Source organism: Brachycentrus maculatus, unplaced genomic scaffold (genome assembly GCF_059751285.1).
Source record: "Brachycentrus maculatus isolate JH-2025_06_01 unplaced genomic scaffold, ASM5975128v1 h1tg000147l, whole genome shotgun sequence".
Classification (NCBI taxonomy): Eukaryota; Metazoa; Arthropoda; class Insecta; order Trichoptera; family Brachycentridae; genus Brachycentrus; species Brachycentrus maculatus.
In genome coordinates this window covers 1148835-1165645 of record NW_028280900.1, presented here as the reverse complement: position 1 = coordinate 1165645, position 16811 = coordinate 1148835, and the positions used below count along the sequence as shown (strand labels likewise).

General features: G+C 33.3%; 2 protein-coding genes across 2 annotated transcripts; one reads left to right on the top strand and one right to left on the bottom strand.

Annotated features, from left to right (window-relative positions):
* The first annotated feature begins 1055 nt into the window (after positions 1-1055).
* On the top strand, positions 1056-5147 carry Daao2 (D-amino acid oxidase 2). Its single transcript, XM_088261052.1, has 7 exons — positions 1056-1282; positions 1365-1468; positions 1733-1924; positions 2388-2616; positions 3117-3175; positions 3345-3462; positions 4251-5147. The coding sequence occupies exons 1-7, from the start codon at positions 1199-1201 to the stop codon at positions 4467-4469; spliced, it is 1005 nt and encodes a 334-aa protein (XP_088117178.1). The 5' UTR covers positions 1056-1198; the 3' UTR covers positions 4470-5147.
* A 136-nt stretch (positions 5148-5283) lies between these two features.
* Positions 5284-15493, bottom strand: Fkbp39 (FK506-binding protein 39kD). Its single transcript, XM_088261051.1, has 8 exons — positions 15390-15493; positions 13700-13927; positions 12171-12355; positions 10817-11007; positions 9395-9554; positions 7697-7837; positions 6969-7141; positions 5284-6480 (listed from the first exon to the last, which is right to left on the bottom strand). Exons 1-8 carry the CDS (start codon positions 15397-15399, stop codon positions 6399-6401), a joined length of 1170 nt encoding a protein of 389 aa, XP_088117177.1. The 5' UTR covers positions 15400-15493; the 3' UTR covers positions 5284-6398.
* Between the last annotated feature and the right edge of the window lie 1318 nt (positions 15494-16811).

Genomic DNA, 16811 nt, shown 5'->3' with positions numbered 1-16811 from the left:
GGTACACCCAAAACGAGTCACTGTTTGGTGCGGATTTTGGTCCAGAGGCATAATTGAGCCATTTTTCTTTGAAAATGAGCAAGGAGTGGCCGTTACAGTCAATGGCGATCGTTATCGGGCCATGTTGAACGGATTTTTGTTCACAAAAATTGAAGAGGAGGATATTGGCAACATTTGGTTTCAACAGGACGGCGCTACGTGCCACACAGCCGAAGCTACACTCGATGTTTTGCGCCCTGTTTTAAAAAAAAAAAAGTTATTTGGCGGACCCTTTATTACAATTTCCCACCAAAAATTATTTAAGAGTTACTTACCTGTAGTAATTACTCCATGATATATAACTTGGCTGCAAATAAAGACAACCTTATAAGAATTTAAATAAAGTAATCTTCTCATTAATTGATTCGGCACTCACTTTGTGTTAAAATCTATCCATTTTTCATTTAAGTTTTACTTGGTAAATATCACTATTTCTCAAATGCCAGTATGAAAAAGTGGTATTTATCAAGTAAAACTTCAATTTAAAAAGTAATCTTATTTTTCTAACCCTTATCTGCACCCAATAGGTGTATTGTATCGATCCAGTGTTATCTTGATTGTTTATTGTATGGAGGCAAGTGATCAGTCCTGCGCTTCAGATATATCATTCCAGGGTGATATTAAATAAATATTCAAAACGAGAATAGGTGTTTTATATTCTTCCCCCTTATCATAGTGGTGTTTCGTGGTGATATAAACTCAACAACTTGGAAAACTAGCAAACTGTCCCAAAAATTATATTTGCATAGAGATAGTAGGCCTCAATAATTTGATCCTCCAATGAAAAAGAACCACTTCTGCATTTTTGTCATTCAAATGAGTAAAAGGAAAGTTGAAGAATATTTCTGAACAGTACTTTAATTATTTTTAAAAACCCATTTCTTTAAAAGTGTTTTAATTATTTTAACGCTTGTTTCTTGTTTTAGAAAAATTGTTTACTTGGTTTTTCAACAGTAACATTGATAAGTCTAAAAATATAATTATGTAATCTGTTTTACATACATACTTGTTATTTATCAGCTTATTTAATTATTAATAAGAACGCAGACATATTAATATGCTTGCGTTCTTTGAAAAAAAAACATGTATTATTGTATATAAAAAAATATTCTTAAAATATAAATGACAATTTATTGATACATAATATTTTTTAACAATAATGAAGAAGATTGCAATCATCGGAGGTGGTGTTAATGGTTTTGGTTGTGCAGTACGGATTAAAGAAGCTTATCCAGCATTTGAGGTAGGTATCAACAAAAATAATATCAATAATGTGAATCACAATAGCTATTTATTTTGAATGTTCTAAAAAAATTGTATTTTAGGTTACGGTTTTCACAAAAGATATCACTCCTCACACTACTGGCGATGGATCAGCAGGACTGTGGACTCCCTATATATTAGGAAGTACTCCAGCAGAAAAAGTTTTGTATGAAATAAAAAATATTTACCACTAAATTGAATTATTAAGTCTATCATAAAACATGAACTTATTAGAAAAATAATTACCAACCACAATATTTTTGAGCATATCTAAACTTGTATTCACAAATGCTTGATTTAACTCTGATGTTATGGAGTATTCATTTAAACCAGGCAATGATAGATAACCCCTGTAAGTGTCTTGACTTCCATATTCCTATCTCATTCATGCTAAAATATCAATAAAAATCTTTAAATAATTCCTTCTCAGGGCTTGGAGTAGCGAGACCCATAAACTATTTCATGAGTTATGGAAACAAGGATTGGCCGGGGCAAGTCTTATTCCAGTTTTAGATCTCGACAAACCAAATACTCCAATTTGGAAAGATGTCGCATATGGGTTTCAAAACCTGACGGAAGATGAAGTTCATTTATGGAACAAAACATTGACAAAGAATCACAAGTAAGTAATTTACAAACTAATACCAGTTTCAGAAAAAGTTTCATCTTATTCTTAAAATATTTGAAGAAACATGTGTCAGAGAGATCTGTATTGATTGTAGTAGAATATAGTTTTACAAGATCATTAGTTTGAATAAACAAGCACTAGTTAAGGAAATCAATGAGTTAAGATTAAAGAAACAATTCACTTGTTTTAGTTACAATTGCCCATTTACAAAGTATGGTGAACCCCCTTATAATGCTGAAATAGGTACCGCGTTATAGGAGGGGATGTTATAGGGAAGCTAATGTTTTAAATTGTATTTCAATTTTAAATGACTCGTTTTCATTAGTTGAAATGTAAAAATACAACTTAAAACATTAACCCCTTCTAAAATTCCCTTAGGTAAAGGAGTACCTATGGCAACATTGTAGGGGGTTTTCTGTAATTAATTTTCTCATAAGGTAAAACAATTTTCTTATAGATCTGGATCGCATTACATTACTTTCACTTGTGAACCCACATTACTATTGCCATATTTAATGGAGCGTTTTGAAAAAGCCGGAGGGAAGGTAATCAAACAGGAGGTTAAATCAATTAGTGAGTTTGCAGAAAGTGGATATTATGATGCTATAATTAATTGTACCGGATTAGCCTCACGGGACATCGTTCCTGATGAAAATGTGTTCCCAACACGAGGACAAGTTGCGAGAGTAAGTAGCCTAATTAATGTCACATATTATTTGACAACTTTATATGTTTTAGTCAACTCACCAATAAAAATATAGCCACTAAACTTTAACATAAATAAATACACATAATATGAAATATAAATGGAGAAGAGAGATTTTAAATACGGTTTGGCAGACCCTTTTGATTCTTTAATGAGAAAATAAGTTTACTTGATTGTTTACTCAATTGTTAAAGCAAAATTTTACTTTAAAAGGCTTGGGTATTTGAGAGATTCTACTGCACTTCTAATTGAAGATTCTCAATTCTAAATGGGAAATATTTATAATGCATAAGTACGCTGACCAACATGATTTATATATTTTGAAGTTCTTACCTAATTTGTTGTCACTCATTATGTTTTCCTGATTAGTATGCTAAGAGATAAATAAAAATCTTTAAATGAATAACTCAAGTGGAGCAAATCCAGAATTCGTGAATAAAATTTTACAGATAATCAAAATATCATGTTTGTTCTTTTTAGGTCAATACACCCTGGTTGACATACTGTTATTTTTCTGGTCCAAATTATATTATTCCAAAGTAAGTCTTTTACTAAATTCATTAATAATATTATGATAATCTATAGAAATAAATAACATTTACCATTGCCTCCTAAATCAAATATTAGCTATAATCCCAATTTCACAAACTGTTTGAGTTTACCCTTTAAATTTTATACAAATGGTAAATATATAAGGTTTTTTTTTAGCATCTTTACCGTAGTTTTGGGTGGAACTAGTCAAGCAAATGATTATAATTTGAATATTTGTTCCGAGGACAGAAAAATTATTTATGATGGATGCACAAATATTGTTCCTGGATTAGAGGTAAACATTTTCAATTATAATTTATCATATTTGGATGACGATTCCGGAGAGTGAAAGATAGAATGTGTCGCACAAATCCCGGAGTAAATGTTTTAAAATAGTCTCTGCTGCTAAAAGTGAAGTAAAAGCTTGGTGATTTAAAATAGACAGTCTAAATAAATAAATCTATATTTAATTACATATAAATAAATAAAAAAAGCATTGAAAAAGTTGTAATGTATATATAGAGAAGAAAAGGAAATAATAAATAAAACATTAACCTTTCCAGTAGTACAATAATTGATGTCCGACTTTCTCTGGGGAGTGGGTTTTTTTTACATGAATTTTTTTTCTCATGAAATCTTTGTAATTTTTGCATGGAAATTATGTAAAAATAATAAAACTCACCATATCTAGGTTTATTTTATGACGGTAGTACCGTAGAACTGGGGCTACTTGAACTTTAATGTGTTACTTAAGGCCAGTACAAAAAAAATATTTAGATCGTGGTATCGATCGAAGTATCGTGATAATAAGTGTCACCTGTCAGGGAAACAATGAATCATGTCGATACATTCATTATTGTTAACCAAATACAGATTTAAATATTTTTTTGTACTGAGCTCAAGTAACACATCAAAGTTCAAGTAGCCCCGTTCTACGGTATGCTTCTGAGTACTGATATATGAAGCTACTATATTATTACTTATTGGTGGAAATTATTACTTATTGCACAAAAAAAATACATAAACTAAAAACCAAAATGTCGGAATTATCTTTATGTATGTTATTGTTGAAATATATTTCAGGGTTCAGAAACATTGCGTGAATGGGTGGGGCTGCGACCATCTCGAAAGGGAAGCGTTCGAGTCGAACGATGCGACATTAAAGCCAAGGATAAGTCGGTAGTTGTTATCCACAATTACGGGCACGGCGGCAGCGGGGTCACCTTGTTCTGGGGCTGTGCTGGTGAAGTCTTGGAAATTCTGAGATCAGCTATGAGCGAAAAGATCAAATCCAAATTGTAAAGGGTACAATATATCCAAAACGCCTTTACAAGGGTTTATTTAATTTTTGTCTTTTTATTTTTCCATTTTTTCCAATTTTTTTAACACTGCATGCTAATGCTTTTTAATTTTACCTGCCCTTGAGGCCATTTTCTGTGTATTTCACCGTATGAATTGTGTGGAGTAATTTTCGCACCTAGTGTGCCAGCAAATCTTCCTAAAGCAGGAATAATGTCATTGATTAATCCGGCAGTCATTTTGAGGTAAAATCTATCCACTTTTAAGTTTTACTCGGTAAATACCCCCATTTCTTAAAATCTGTGATAGTGGTATGTATTTACCAAGTAAAACTGAAATTAAACAGGAATAATGCCATTGTCTAGCCAAATAAAATATCGCCACTCATGTTAGTCACACGATTACTGTCATCAACTTCAGAAACACGTACTTGGTCCACGTGAATGGACCAAAAAGTACATATTAGCAGTGTACACTTACACGAGTCAATACGAATACAGGTATGCAACCTGGATTGCCCCAGCCATCACTGCTATCCTTCTACTGTAATCCCTACCATTCCTTCCCTAAATAGCAGTCCTTCACTTGTGTCATCTACATCCCAATAAACATAATTCACTTCTTCCTCCAATAATCTGGAGTACAGGACCGATCGCCCGCCCTTCATGTAATCAACAATCGTGTTAACACTGGCTCAATCTAATGTGGTGCCCTATGCACTACTCGGGTGCGGATAGGTCCTGGAATTACTGCATATCTCAACATGTGTAAAATGATCATCCCTACAATCCAACCTGTTTTAAATAAAACTCATGTGTACAAATCAAAGACCTTTATTTGGAAACATTTTGAATAATACAATACGAAAATAAATGAATTAAGATCAGCTCATTTTATTATTTATAAATGAATAAAATAAAACTATGGAACGTTGACATTACAATATATTTATATCAAATGCAAGAGATGGGATACCAAGAAGGTATTCTTCATGAACTCGACATACACAAATGCGAGAGACAGTATCTTCTCCAAGAACCCCATATACACAAAACGCAAGAGATGGTACCTTCTTCATGAATCCGACATACACAAAATACAAGAAATTTCTTCAGTCTGCATTAAAAATGCCGAAAATTGTCATTATGACCATAAATGCTTATTAATGCAAACCCTCTTCTTACTTCTAAACCCTTCAGACAGAATCTTCTAGTAAAATTAATTACCAGTAATAAAAGGGAAGTAATGTTGAATGTGGAATTATTATCTTAAAACTTGTATCACATTAATTATAACCTATAGATTGTTTACTGTAGTAATAATCCTTAACTTATATCCTGCGATTCAACAGTATGGCTGGAATTAGTGAAACACTAATCACGTTAAACTTAGCAACAGGAACAAAACGAAAAGTAGTATTGTGCGAACTATAAAATCACTGGTAATGTTGATTTTACATAAAATCTGACGCAATTTTATTTCACACGAGTGAACTCAATGAGAAACCATTTTAAACAAAATTGTACGAATGTCACCAAAGGTATAAATATGCAAAATTAATATTTTTTTTAAATCGATCACTTTAAGACGCTTCTTTAACATTAAAATAGCGACTAAATTATTAAAATCGAGAAATGTAATGCGAAATAGACATTTACAAACTTGAATTTAGAAAACAAAGGTAGCAAAATAGACATATACAAACTTGAATTTAGAAAACAAAGGTGGCAAGTTGTAACAGCCCCTCAAAACCAAATAACGACTATTGATATTCAATACACTGAATCATTTATTCAAACAAACAAGATGTATTTTACCGCCTTATTTTAATATCAGAGTAACATATTCTTAGTAATAAAACACATCTCTTATTATACGAGGACTTAATATTAAAACTCCCAGTGTAGATGGCAAAGTACTGTTCTTATCCCGTTAGTTGACCGCTTTCAATTCTACGTCAAACACTAATGTGGAGTTGGGGGGGATTAGTGGGGGAGATCCTTTGTTTCCGTAACTGAAACAAGAAAACAAGTTTGTGATTAAACAGTTGTGTAATGTGGACAGTACCAGAATTCATATCATTTTTTGACATCTCATCAAAGATGAAGAATATGGAAGTCTGGGGATTTACGGGGCTGACGACCGTCATAGGCTGGTTTAAATGATCACTTTACACACATGTAATATTCACCAATTCTACCCATTATTGACAACCAAGCTACTCAAATTCTTGGATGTTCTATATATATATGATCCAATTCTAAAACATAATAACAACAAAATAACAAAAGCAGCAACTGAAATTGGTCATTCAAATTGCGATTATTTATTTTAAAAGGTTTTTGGTTATTGCAATTTTATTTAAAATTTTGGGCAAAATATTTTCCACATCCATTTTCCCGTGCAAAACTTTAAAAAAATGTTCCAATTCCATTCAATGCTTTTGTTATTTTGTAAACAAAAAAATATCAAAAAAAGTAAGAATAATGCAATGAGACTTACGCCATTCCGGGTGGGCAGGTGATTCGTCTCTTGCCGCCGATCTTCATGCCCACTACTCCCACATCCCACCCCTTGATGACTTCATTCTTGCCCAGACGGAACTTGAACCCGGGGTTCTTCTGGCAGCTGTCAAACATCTTGTTGTTACTCTTCAGTCTACCCTCGTACAGTACCTGCAATATTTCAATATTTTAAGCAACAATAATTACACATATATCGTTCACTCCTTTCAACAACGTCATATATCAAAAATCGACAATTTTCAGCTGTGCATGTTTTTGGAATGCCGAGAAAATTTACCATATCCCAGTAAAAGCGGCATATTTTTAACTTAATGTTTACCCGCTACAGGGCAGAAAGTGTTGTTTTTGCATTTTGAAGAAAAGGTATTGTTTAATTATTTTTTTAAATATCCTAAATATTTTTCAAATGGAGAAAAAATATGAGGTTTTACTTTAAAAGATCTGTTGCACAGTAAAAAGTTCAATAAGTGGCTTGATATTTATTTTTTAATACATTGTGTTCTCCTGAAAAATCAAGTTTTTTGATTTATGACATTCTTGAAAGGGGTGTTTAAAATCATCGTCAAAAAAAACAAAAATATATTTAAAAAAAAAGTACATTACTCATTCAGTAAAAAAACTCAGGTTATTGCGTAGTGTATAAGATCAAATGATGATATCTATCGCTCAGACTGATGCAAAAAATATGGAACACTGAGGACATACCTGAACCATTTTTCCTGGTTTAGCAGCGGCTCCTTGTCCCACCCTCAAGTCTTCGATGGCAACATTCCCCGTGAGGACCTTCTTCTCTTTCTGCGGAGTAACGGCCGGAGACTTGTCCATCTTTTGCTCATTTTCCTTATTCTGAAACATCACATTCTTTAAATTAATCCGTGCAGCGGTACCGACATACCAACACACCAGCATGTTGAGACGTAATCACTTGTGCAGTACTTTAAACAACATTTCCAATTCTACCATATTATTGACAACCACACTACTCAACCATACTATTATTGACAACCACACTACTCAAATTCTTGGAAGTTCTATACATATGAACAAATTTTGAAACATTGTTCTTGAATTACTAGAGACATCTATTGGTGAGATGAAAAGAAGCTTTTTATTGAGCAGAAACTTAAAGTGATCACTTAAACCAGCCTATGACGGTCGTCAGCCCAGTAAATGCCCAGACTTCCATATTCTTCTTCATCTTTGATGAGATGTCAAAAAAATAATATGAAAATAACCCTGTAATTGGAGATAATCCAGATTTTGTGAACAAGTATTTGGACACACTCAAAATGTTGTGAACATTTCCAACCCTAAAGTATCCAAGTTAAGCATGGAGTTGGCAAACGAAAGATGAAAGTAGACCAAATGCAGTCCAAATGTCATCTCTCAATGTGGCATTATGATATATGTTCAAATGGTGATATGTATAAGGAATAAATGCAAGGCTGCCATCAAATTAAGAAAAGTGCATTGTGGTGGTATGGTATTGTGATTCGAACGAGTGAAAGAAAGAAAAGTAAAACAAATTTATGAGATGAATGTAGAAGCAGAGAAGGACCGAGATAAAATTAGATATAATAATAATGCAAAAGAAAAATTAATCAATCGGCTGTTTTTGTTATTTTTACAATCAAAAATAGAAATAACGTTTTATATAACGCCCATTAGTTTGTGTGGGGAAAAAGGTAAATTTAAAGGTAGACTAACTGAAAGCTGCTACTATGAGAAGTGGCTATTCAGGGTCTGATAAAAACAAGCTACATCAGTGTTAAACAACACTTGCTGTATAGAAAATATTTCAGTTCAGATTGCTTTAGTGTTACATATCAAGGTTTTTTTTAAATTTAAGTAATACTTAGTAAATACCACTTCATTATTTTTTTCATTCAAACCCTTATCCGCACCTCAATGGTGCATAGGGCACTGCATCAGATAAACGCAGTGTTTTCTTGATCGTTAACACATGAAGGAAAGGTGATCAGCCCTCCGTTTCACATACAAGTCCAGGGTAATATTGAATAAATATTATAGTGAAAAAATCACGTATATTTATTTGAACCCCCTGGGAATCGAACCCGGGACCTCCAGAACGGCAGCCTAGCGTGCTGACCATTACACTACTGTGACGCGTGTTTCGATGCATTCTGCATCATTTTCAAACACCGGTATTTAAAAATGATGCGGAACGCATCTAATCACGATAGATTTTAAGAAGTAGTGGTATTTACTAAGTAATACTTAAATTAAAAATGGATAGATTTTACAATAAAGTGACTGCCGAATCAATTAATGAAGTTATGAAGATTGTTGGACTTTGCAGTCGTATCAATTCAGTTTGTTATTTTATTTTTAAATATAAATAAAAAATGTGATAATACATATTCATTATCAATTCTTATTTACCTTATTTTTCTTCTCAGCGTGCCCATTCTGTTGAGGAGTTTGCTGCTGTTTATTCTTTTCCTTTTTGTCCTTTTTGCTAGGAGTTACTTCGGGCGTTGTCTTTTCATCCGATGAGTCGTCATCGTCCTCTTCGTCGTCCTCTTCATCATCTTCATCGTCGCTAAACCAGAAAAAAATCACTGAAGATACGCTTACTCTCCAAGAAGAGACAACATTTAATTCTTCCTCTTGTCTCAATCCCGTGGATTGGTCTGCAGCAACAAAGGACACCTCCTTCGCCGCTCCGGTCTTTTGCGAAACCCTATTCAGCTCTTTTACTATTCTAATATCTTATACTAATCTCTTCTACTATCCTTAATATAATCATTATCAGCAAAGCTGGATTTCTTCTCTCTTTTGAATTGATACCTGTAGGTACGAGTAAAAACGCATGGGCAATCGCTTCCATAGTGTAACGGTTAGCGCATTTAGCTACGGTATATAATAAAAATATTAGTGATTTTTCAATCTTGAATTTATTTGCCCTATACATACAAATGTACGTGACATGTCCACTATATTATCACCTGAACACAAGCCGTATCCCATACGTTCAGGTACCAAAAAGTATACCCGCAACCAATATGGTGCATTCAGTATTTCGAAGTCAATATCACTGGCTACCTCATGTGTAATATATGTCGAGATTGTGTTGATTGATATACATATTACATTCGATACAAAATACATTTGTAAAAATATGCTATGGATAATGGAATATTATTAGAAAAAGATTATCCGGGGACATCTTATGTTCAGAATCATAGGATATAAAAAAGGGTCAGAAATGGGTCTATTGTATGAAAATTAATATTGAAAAATGTCATGAAAAAAAAACCCTATGATTTAAGGTAGGACAGTTAATCTCATCTTGGATCGGTACCTGAAGTGCAGGCTTTCACGTAATTAACATCGAGATTGTGTCCATATGATGCAGTGCCTTATACACCACCGGGTGTAAATAAGGATTAGAAGAAGTTACGAGGTTCATACACCCAAAATGTCAAATGTTCAGAAGAGACAAATATGTTTAACTCTTACCACTCTGTAGGCCAGACATTCTGGCCCGTATGATTCTAGTAGGCAGCTCCGTGGGCCACAATATCTGGCCCACAGCAGGTATAACTTTAATCACTGATTTCTCTATCACCCAAGTATATTCTACCAAAAAATATTTCCGATATATACAGTTAATCTCAATTAACATGGTCATACGAATTGCCAGACAGAGTGTCCCAAAATATTTATTTTAATGGTAGAAAAACGTCGCATTTTTTTGATCAGAGTAGCTGATGAGAAAAAATGGTCAGAGTGGAAAGGGTTAAATAATAATAAATAACAAAATAACCACTGTGTTTTGAAAGAGAACCAAATATAAAATACCTTTCATTGTCATCGTCTTCGAGTTTCTCCATGGAATCATCATTGGGCATGTAGGAGTCATCCGCTTCATCTGTATCATCTTCCTCCAGCAGCTTCTGGATGTCCACCGAGTCATCGTCCGAACTGTCGTCATCGTCGCTCTCCTCCTTCTTAGCGTTCTTCTTTGCCTCTTCTTTCTTCTTCTGCTCTTTCTGTGAAAATTCAATTACTTTTTAGAAGGAATGATAATTTAAAAAAAGACCTTTAAATTAAATTTAATCATGATCGCAGAACATAAATTTACGACGTCAAGGCACACTCGCCACACTGAGAAACGTTTGGTGGTTCTATACCCGATTTTTTCACAAATTATTTATTTCCGTCGCTGCAAATGAATAACTTTATATTACTTTTATGTAAAACGTAATTGTATTACGGAGTAATACAAAAATTCTGAGCCTGTATCTATTATATTTTATATCGATGTTCTCATTATTAAAGTGGAATTGTAGTAAATACATATCACCGGAAAGGAAAGGTTAAACAGAAGATTTTGAGAAAAGTTCTGATTCTTGACAAACAGAATTTGACATCTGTGCTGCTGCCATCGACAATATAATGGAGAATAACAGAGATAACTGGTCTCCTCATTATGCTGTACACGCTAACAGCGTAGAGAGAACAACACAACTTCCTTAGATATATTAATTTTAAATATACCCATTGTTGAGTTAGATTATAATTGCATAATGAAGCGGCTAAAATTAATAAATCTTAGTTATAGAAGGGTAATTACTGATTTGGTCCTGTTTTATAAAATTCTTAACAGCCCTGATCTAAATCAATTAAGCTTAGCGTGCGTCGAAGAGGTACTAGGCAAAAATCTGTATTGGCAGTATTTGCACATAATGCAAACTATGCCGTGTTCTCTCCAGTTCCGCGGCTTTACATGTTAGCCAATGCTTTTGAAAGTATAGATTTATTTAATTTATTGTTATCCACCTTGAAATCTGTACTTTCTCAGCATTTCTTCTCCATGTTATAATGGATAAATTTAAACGTTGTGTTTCACTCTCTCTTGCTGCTCGCTGATAGTGTGTGAAGAGACGTGTATTTACCAGTGCTTACTATTTGTAATTTTATCATTATTTTATGTTACAAGACTTATCGTTTCTCTATTAGTGTATTCATTAGTGTATTTTTATATTAGTTACTGTATATATGTACATATTATGTTAAAGGCTTTAGCCGTTCAATCAATAAATAAATATATAAATAAAGATTATGAGCGTATGAAGAGATCCATGAATGTGGAAGAGTAAATAAAGTTAGTTGAAATAACTGCAAGTTCTTTCTAGCAAGTAAAAATTATAACCTTTTGTTTTTTGGTGATATTATTAACCTCAGGCGAGGCTTCTAGTTTCCTCTTGGCTTTTTTGGATTTAGTCTCCACAAGCTCGGGAACCTCCTCAGATTCCTCTTCATCATCTTCTTCTTCCTCTTCTCCTAGTTCATCATATTCCAAGTCCAGGTACCCAGTCAGGTGAACGTGGCATTTACCTATAATAATAAAAATACAATATGTATTTGATGGATTCAAACAACAAAAAAGCGATACTGAATACGAGAGTTGTGTTCATGTCATTTTCACCATATATTACATTTGAATGGAAAATAATGGTGTCGCCTCAAAGGATGATGAGTTATATTAGCTCAACTACAGTCTGTTCAGTTATTTTACCTCTGGTTTTTATATACATATATATTTTTTTTATACTGCCAAATAAATAATTAAAAAAAAAAACTAGAGGTAAAATAACTGTGAACAGACTGTATGGGCGTTTGTGCACTACCCGTAATTTGACCATCCGGTTTTGAAAAATGAAAGTGACTATGACAGTTTAGCGTGATGGAATTCACAAAAAATCTTCAGGTTTTACCTAAAAAGATCTGTCGCACTGTAAAAAGTTCAATAATATGGCTATATATTTATTTTTAATAAATTGTATTATATTTTTAAACTTTAAAAACGTTCTCCTGAAAAATCAAGTTTTTTGATTTTTGACGTTCTTGAAAGGAGTGAGCGATATTTACAAATTGAATTCGTATGAACAATTTTTTTTTGAAAAACATTTGTTTTAGGATTTGTCGAGTGTTTTGAAGATACAAAGTAATTCACTCTTACTATTATATTTAAATAAAAAAAAAAGTCATGGGTTTCCAGGATCTCTGTGACATTAACACATTGTTGTCAGGCGGTTTTTTCATCAACCCCGACCCTAATTATACTTAGACAATCTGCCGCCTGGCTCTGGATATACTATCATCACCGATCACATGTAGCCGCAAACCCAATTCCGATCTGTACAATGTTTTTTGGTGTCTCTCGTGCTCTACTAAAAGTAAACTAATAGAACGCTTTTAAGCGTCTCCCGCTTTCTACCAACAGTATGTAAGACAATTTTTAGCGTTTCCCTCAAACAATGTGTTAACACAAAATAGACGGAAAAGGTATTTTTTACTTTTGCACCGGCATCACTTCAAAGTCAGAAATGAAGGAATTACATATTTAATATTTTCATATGAATATTATGTACCAATCTCTTTGTTAAGGTCTTAACACACTATCTGCGGGCGGATTCACGCTCATAATAGAGATAAACATCTCTGAAAAGAAGTGATAGTATTTAACCATACTGTATACATGGATATGAGATCAAAAGATGCCGCAAAAGTCATGCGTAAAAATAACTTATACGCAATTTACGATGAGTTGACTGAAAAGGTAAAATTACCCTTCCCGCAGATAGTGTGCTAATCATACCAATGTGAATATATCTGGGATCGCTGGGATGCATGTATGGAGGTCAGTAGACTCTGCACGGGTAGAAGTAACGGCCTTACCGTTGGTGATGAAGGAGATGTTCTCCCCCTCCCGGAAGAACAGGTCCAGGGGGGTCTGGATGGTCTTGCCCTTCTGCAGCGTGCAGGCCAGGAAGTTCTGCCCGTCCACCACCACCATGACCTGGCAGATGTCCCCATCCCCGGTGGCCGTGTCCATGGCCGCGTGCGAGATGTGGAACGACTTCTTCACGGTCTGCGTGTACCGCTTCTGCGGCTCCATTATCAATCCTAAAACCAATTACACGTTTTATTCCGGACATTTCCACTACTACAATGACAAAGTTTACTGCTTCTGAACGAGCAGTGTTTGTTGGATGGCCAACCTGAGCAATGGTCACGTGTTTCAACTTGTTTGCGTTACATAAGATAAACAACCCAACTGAGCTTGCCAGTTACCACTCAACGCATTTTAATTGGAAATTCTTTGATAAATTACCAATTTTATGTATTCTTTAATAGTTTTTTTTCTTCTTTCTTTTAAGACTTATTTTAATTTTATATTTAATAAATTTAAATTTATATTTAAATTTATATATTTAATTTTATATTTAAAAATACAATATGTATTTGATGGATTCAAACAAAAGCGATACTGAATACGAGAGTTGTGATCATGTCATTTTCACCATATATTACATTTGAATGGAAAATAATGGTGTCGCCTCAAAGGATGATGAGTTATATTTAATAAAATAAATTTAAAAATGGCACCTGAATCGAAGTGCTGATCACCTTTCTTTCATGTGTAAATGATCAAAATAACACTGCGTTTAGATGTTGCAGTGCCTTATGCACCATTGGAGTGCGGATAAGGGTTTGAAGAAGAAGAAGAAGATTGTAATATCTATTTAATATTAATGGTTTCGATTTTAATATTGATTATATCACCTGGACTGGATGCCCTTGCCTTCGTGTAACTAGCAATCTAGATAATACTGCATTGATATGGCGAAGTGCCCGGTACACCATTGGGCATGGATAAGGGCTACAGGACAATAATTTGTAATTTTTTGTTGTTGCACATTTCAAAGAAGGTCCCTTTTTTACCATGTATAAGATTTTTTTGTAAACTGCAAACCATGTGCTCATTATTTATGGTTAAGACGCGCGAAATCTTCTTTTTTGATAAGTTAATTTTTACCCAATTACAAATTGAACCCGGAACCTCATGCATAATAGTCAGTCGCACTAAGTACTATATTACAGGACGAATAAAACTTAACATCTAGCATCATATAAAAATATTCCACATGTTAAAAAAACATATGTAAATCCAGCATTGCCTCAGAATTTAATTATAAAACCGAAGTAAATTAATAACTTTTCCAAATTTAACACAATCTCATTCTCAAATACTAGTGATTTGTGAAAATGTGCGTTAAAATTGAACACGGATCTTCGATCCGAACATAAATGGTGGACATGTTTTTTATATGTAGAATTTTTGACAACTAATTTACGTATTGAATAAGGATTTTTAGATCAATTGCATCACATTACAAAGCTTAAATACTCTACATTCGATGACAAAGTACGTTAAAACTGATAATACAGCCATTATGACATTGTAAAAGCATGGCATTCCATATTGAGGTTGGATTGCGGCCGGCCGGTTTTCCGAAAAGTAAGCGTGAAAAAAATTGAGAAACGCCAGCAACACAAATGTAAAACAAAAGAAGTTTGAACTTACCCCAAAACATGACTGATAATTATATATGAGAACGTTTATTCTCAAATTAAAGCGCAGCAACGATGCGCGCCAACTTCTCCGAAAACGTGCGAAGAAATAATGTTGCCATAGCTACACAAAATTTCGATAGATTAAAAAAATTACGTTTTTAAATGTCATGTTTCACCCTTTTTTCGGTGAAAATGTTATTCTAATGAGAAATATTGTACTAAAAAATATTATAAAAACAGATTTTATATTAAATGCATTTTTATTTTCCCTTGTTGATATTTCTGTGTACAATTTATAAATACTTTGTCGTATTTTATGTCGCTAGAGTAGCGATTTTTTTAAAGCCGGAAGTCAGTAAAATTGTAGTTTTTCAAAAATTTCATGTGAATTTATTGATTTTTTTTTCAATTCAAATACATCAAAATTAAAAAAAAAATACACTAAGGTAGTTAGCAACGCGCGTTCTCGGCCGACGTTTCCTCTTTCGGAATGATGAATCCCATACAAAAACTACTTTTTCCCCAGCTAAATTGTTGTTGCTTAGAATTTACACTCAAGAATCACATTGAAATTATAGTAACTTTAAATATGAAGAGTAAACCCTCGCACAATTAGGGGTAAAAAAAAGTTGGAGCCTAAGTAGAAACATGATAGGTGGTGTTGCATAAGCCATAGCTATGTTTCAGAGTCACTAGGATGTTAGATAATTTTACAAAATCCAAGCTGAAAATTAAGATTGTTGTAAAACAATAAACCTTTACACCATCGGCTGCAAATTTGCGTTCCATAGAATTTTGGGACTATATTAATTATATTATTAAGTTCTTTCCGCCTCTTTCAAAAATAAAATAAAAGTATTAAATTTTTTAACAAATTTTCTTTTTCAGTTTCCTATCGTGCATCAGGCACATTGGATTGATGGGGTGTTGATTCGATTTTGATGTTAATTATACAAGTTAATTATGCAAGTCCTGCACACCAGAAATCTTATATTCTTTTATAGAGCTACAATATTCATAACAATAATATGAATCACAGAGTTAAGGAGTAAGGCAATGAAAAATCAATTAAATATTTTATTTTTATTTCATAAAATAATACTTCTATATAGTTCAGCACATTCAACCAAAATTCATAATATAAATTAATAATCATCTAGCTGAGTACCATAGTACATAGGTTATTTGTATGGCTCTAGGCGACTGCTGCGTTGTAAGAGGTCTCTGCTTTTATATATATTTTGATGAATTCACCTTAGTGTGAAAATAATAAAAGTTAGATATTATGTCCCTAAATAATGTTTCCTGGTATTGACAGATATGACTGTACACATTTGAATTGTACAACCAGCAATTCAACACATTTGTAAAGAGATAATTTTTGACCATCTGCGCAAAGAGATGGCAGGATCATAGTACATATAATATTTAT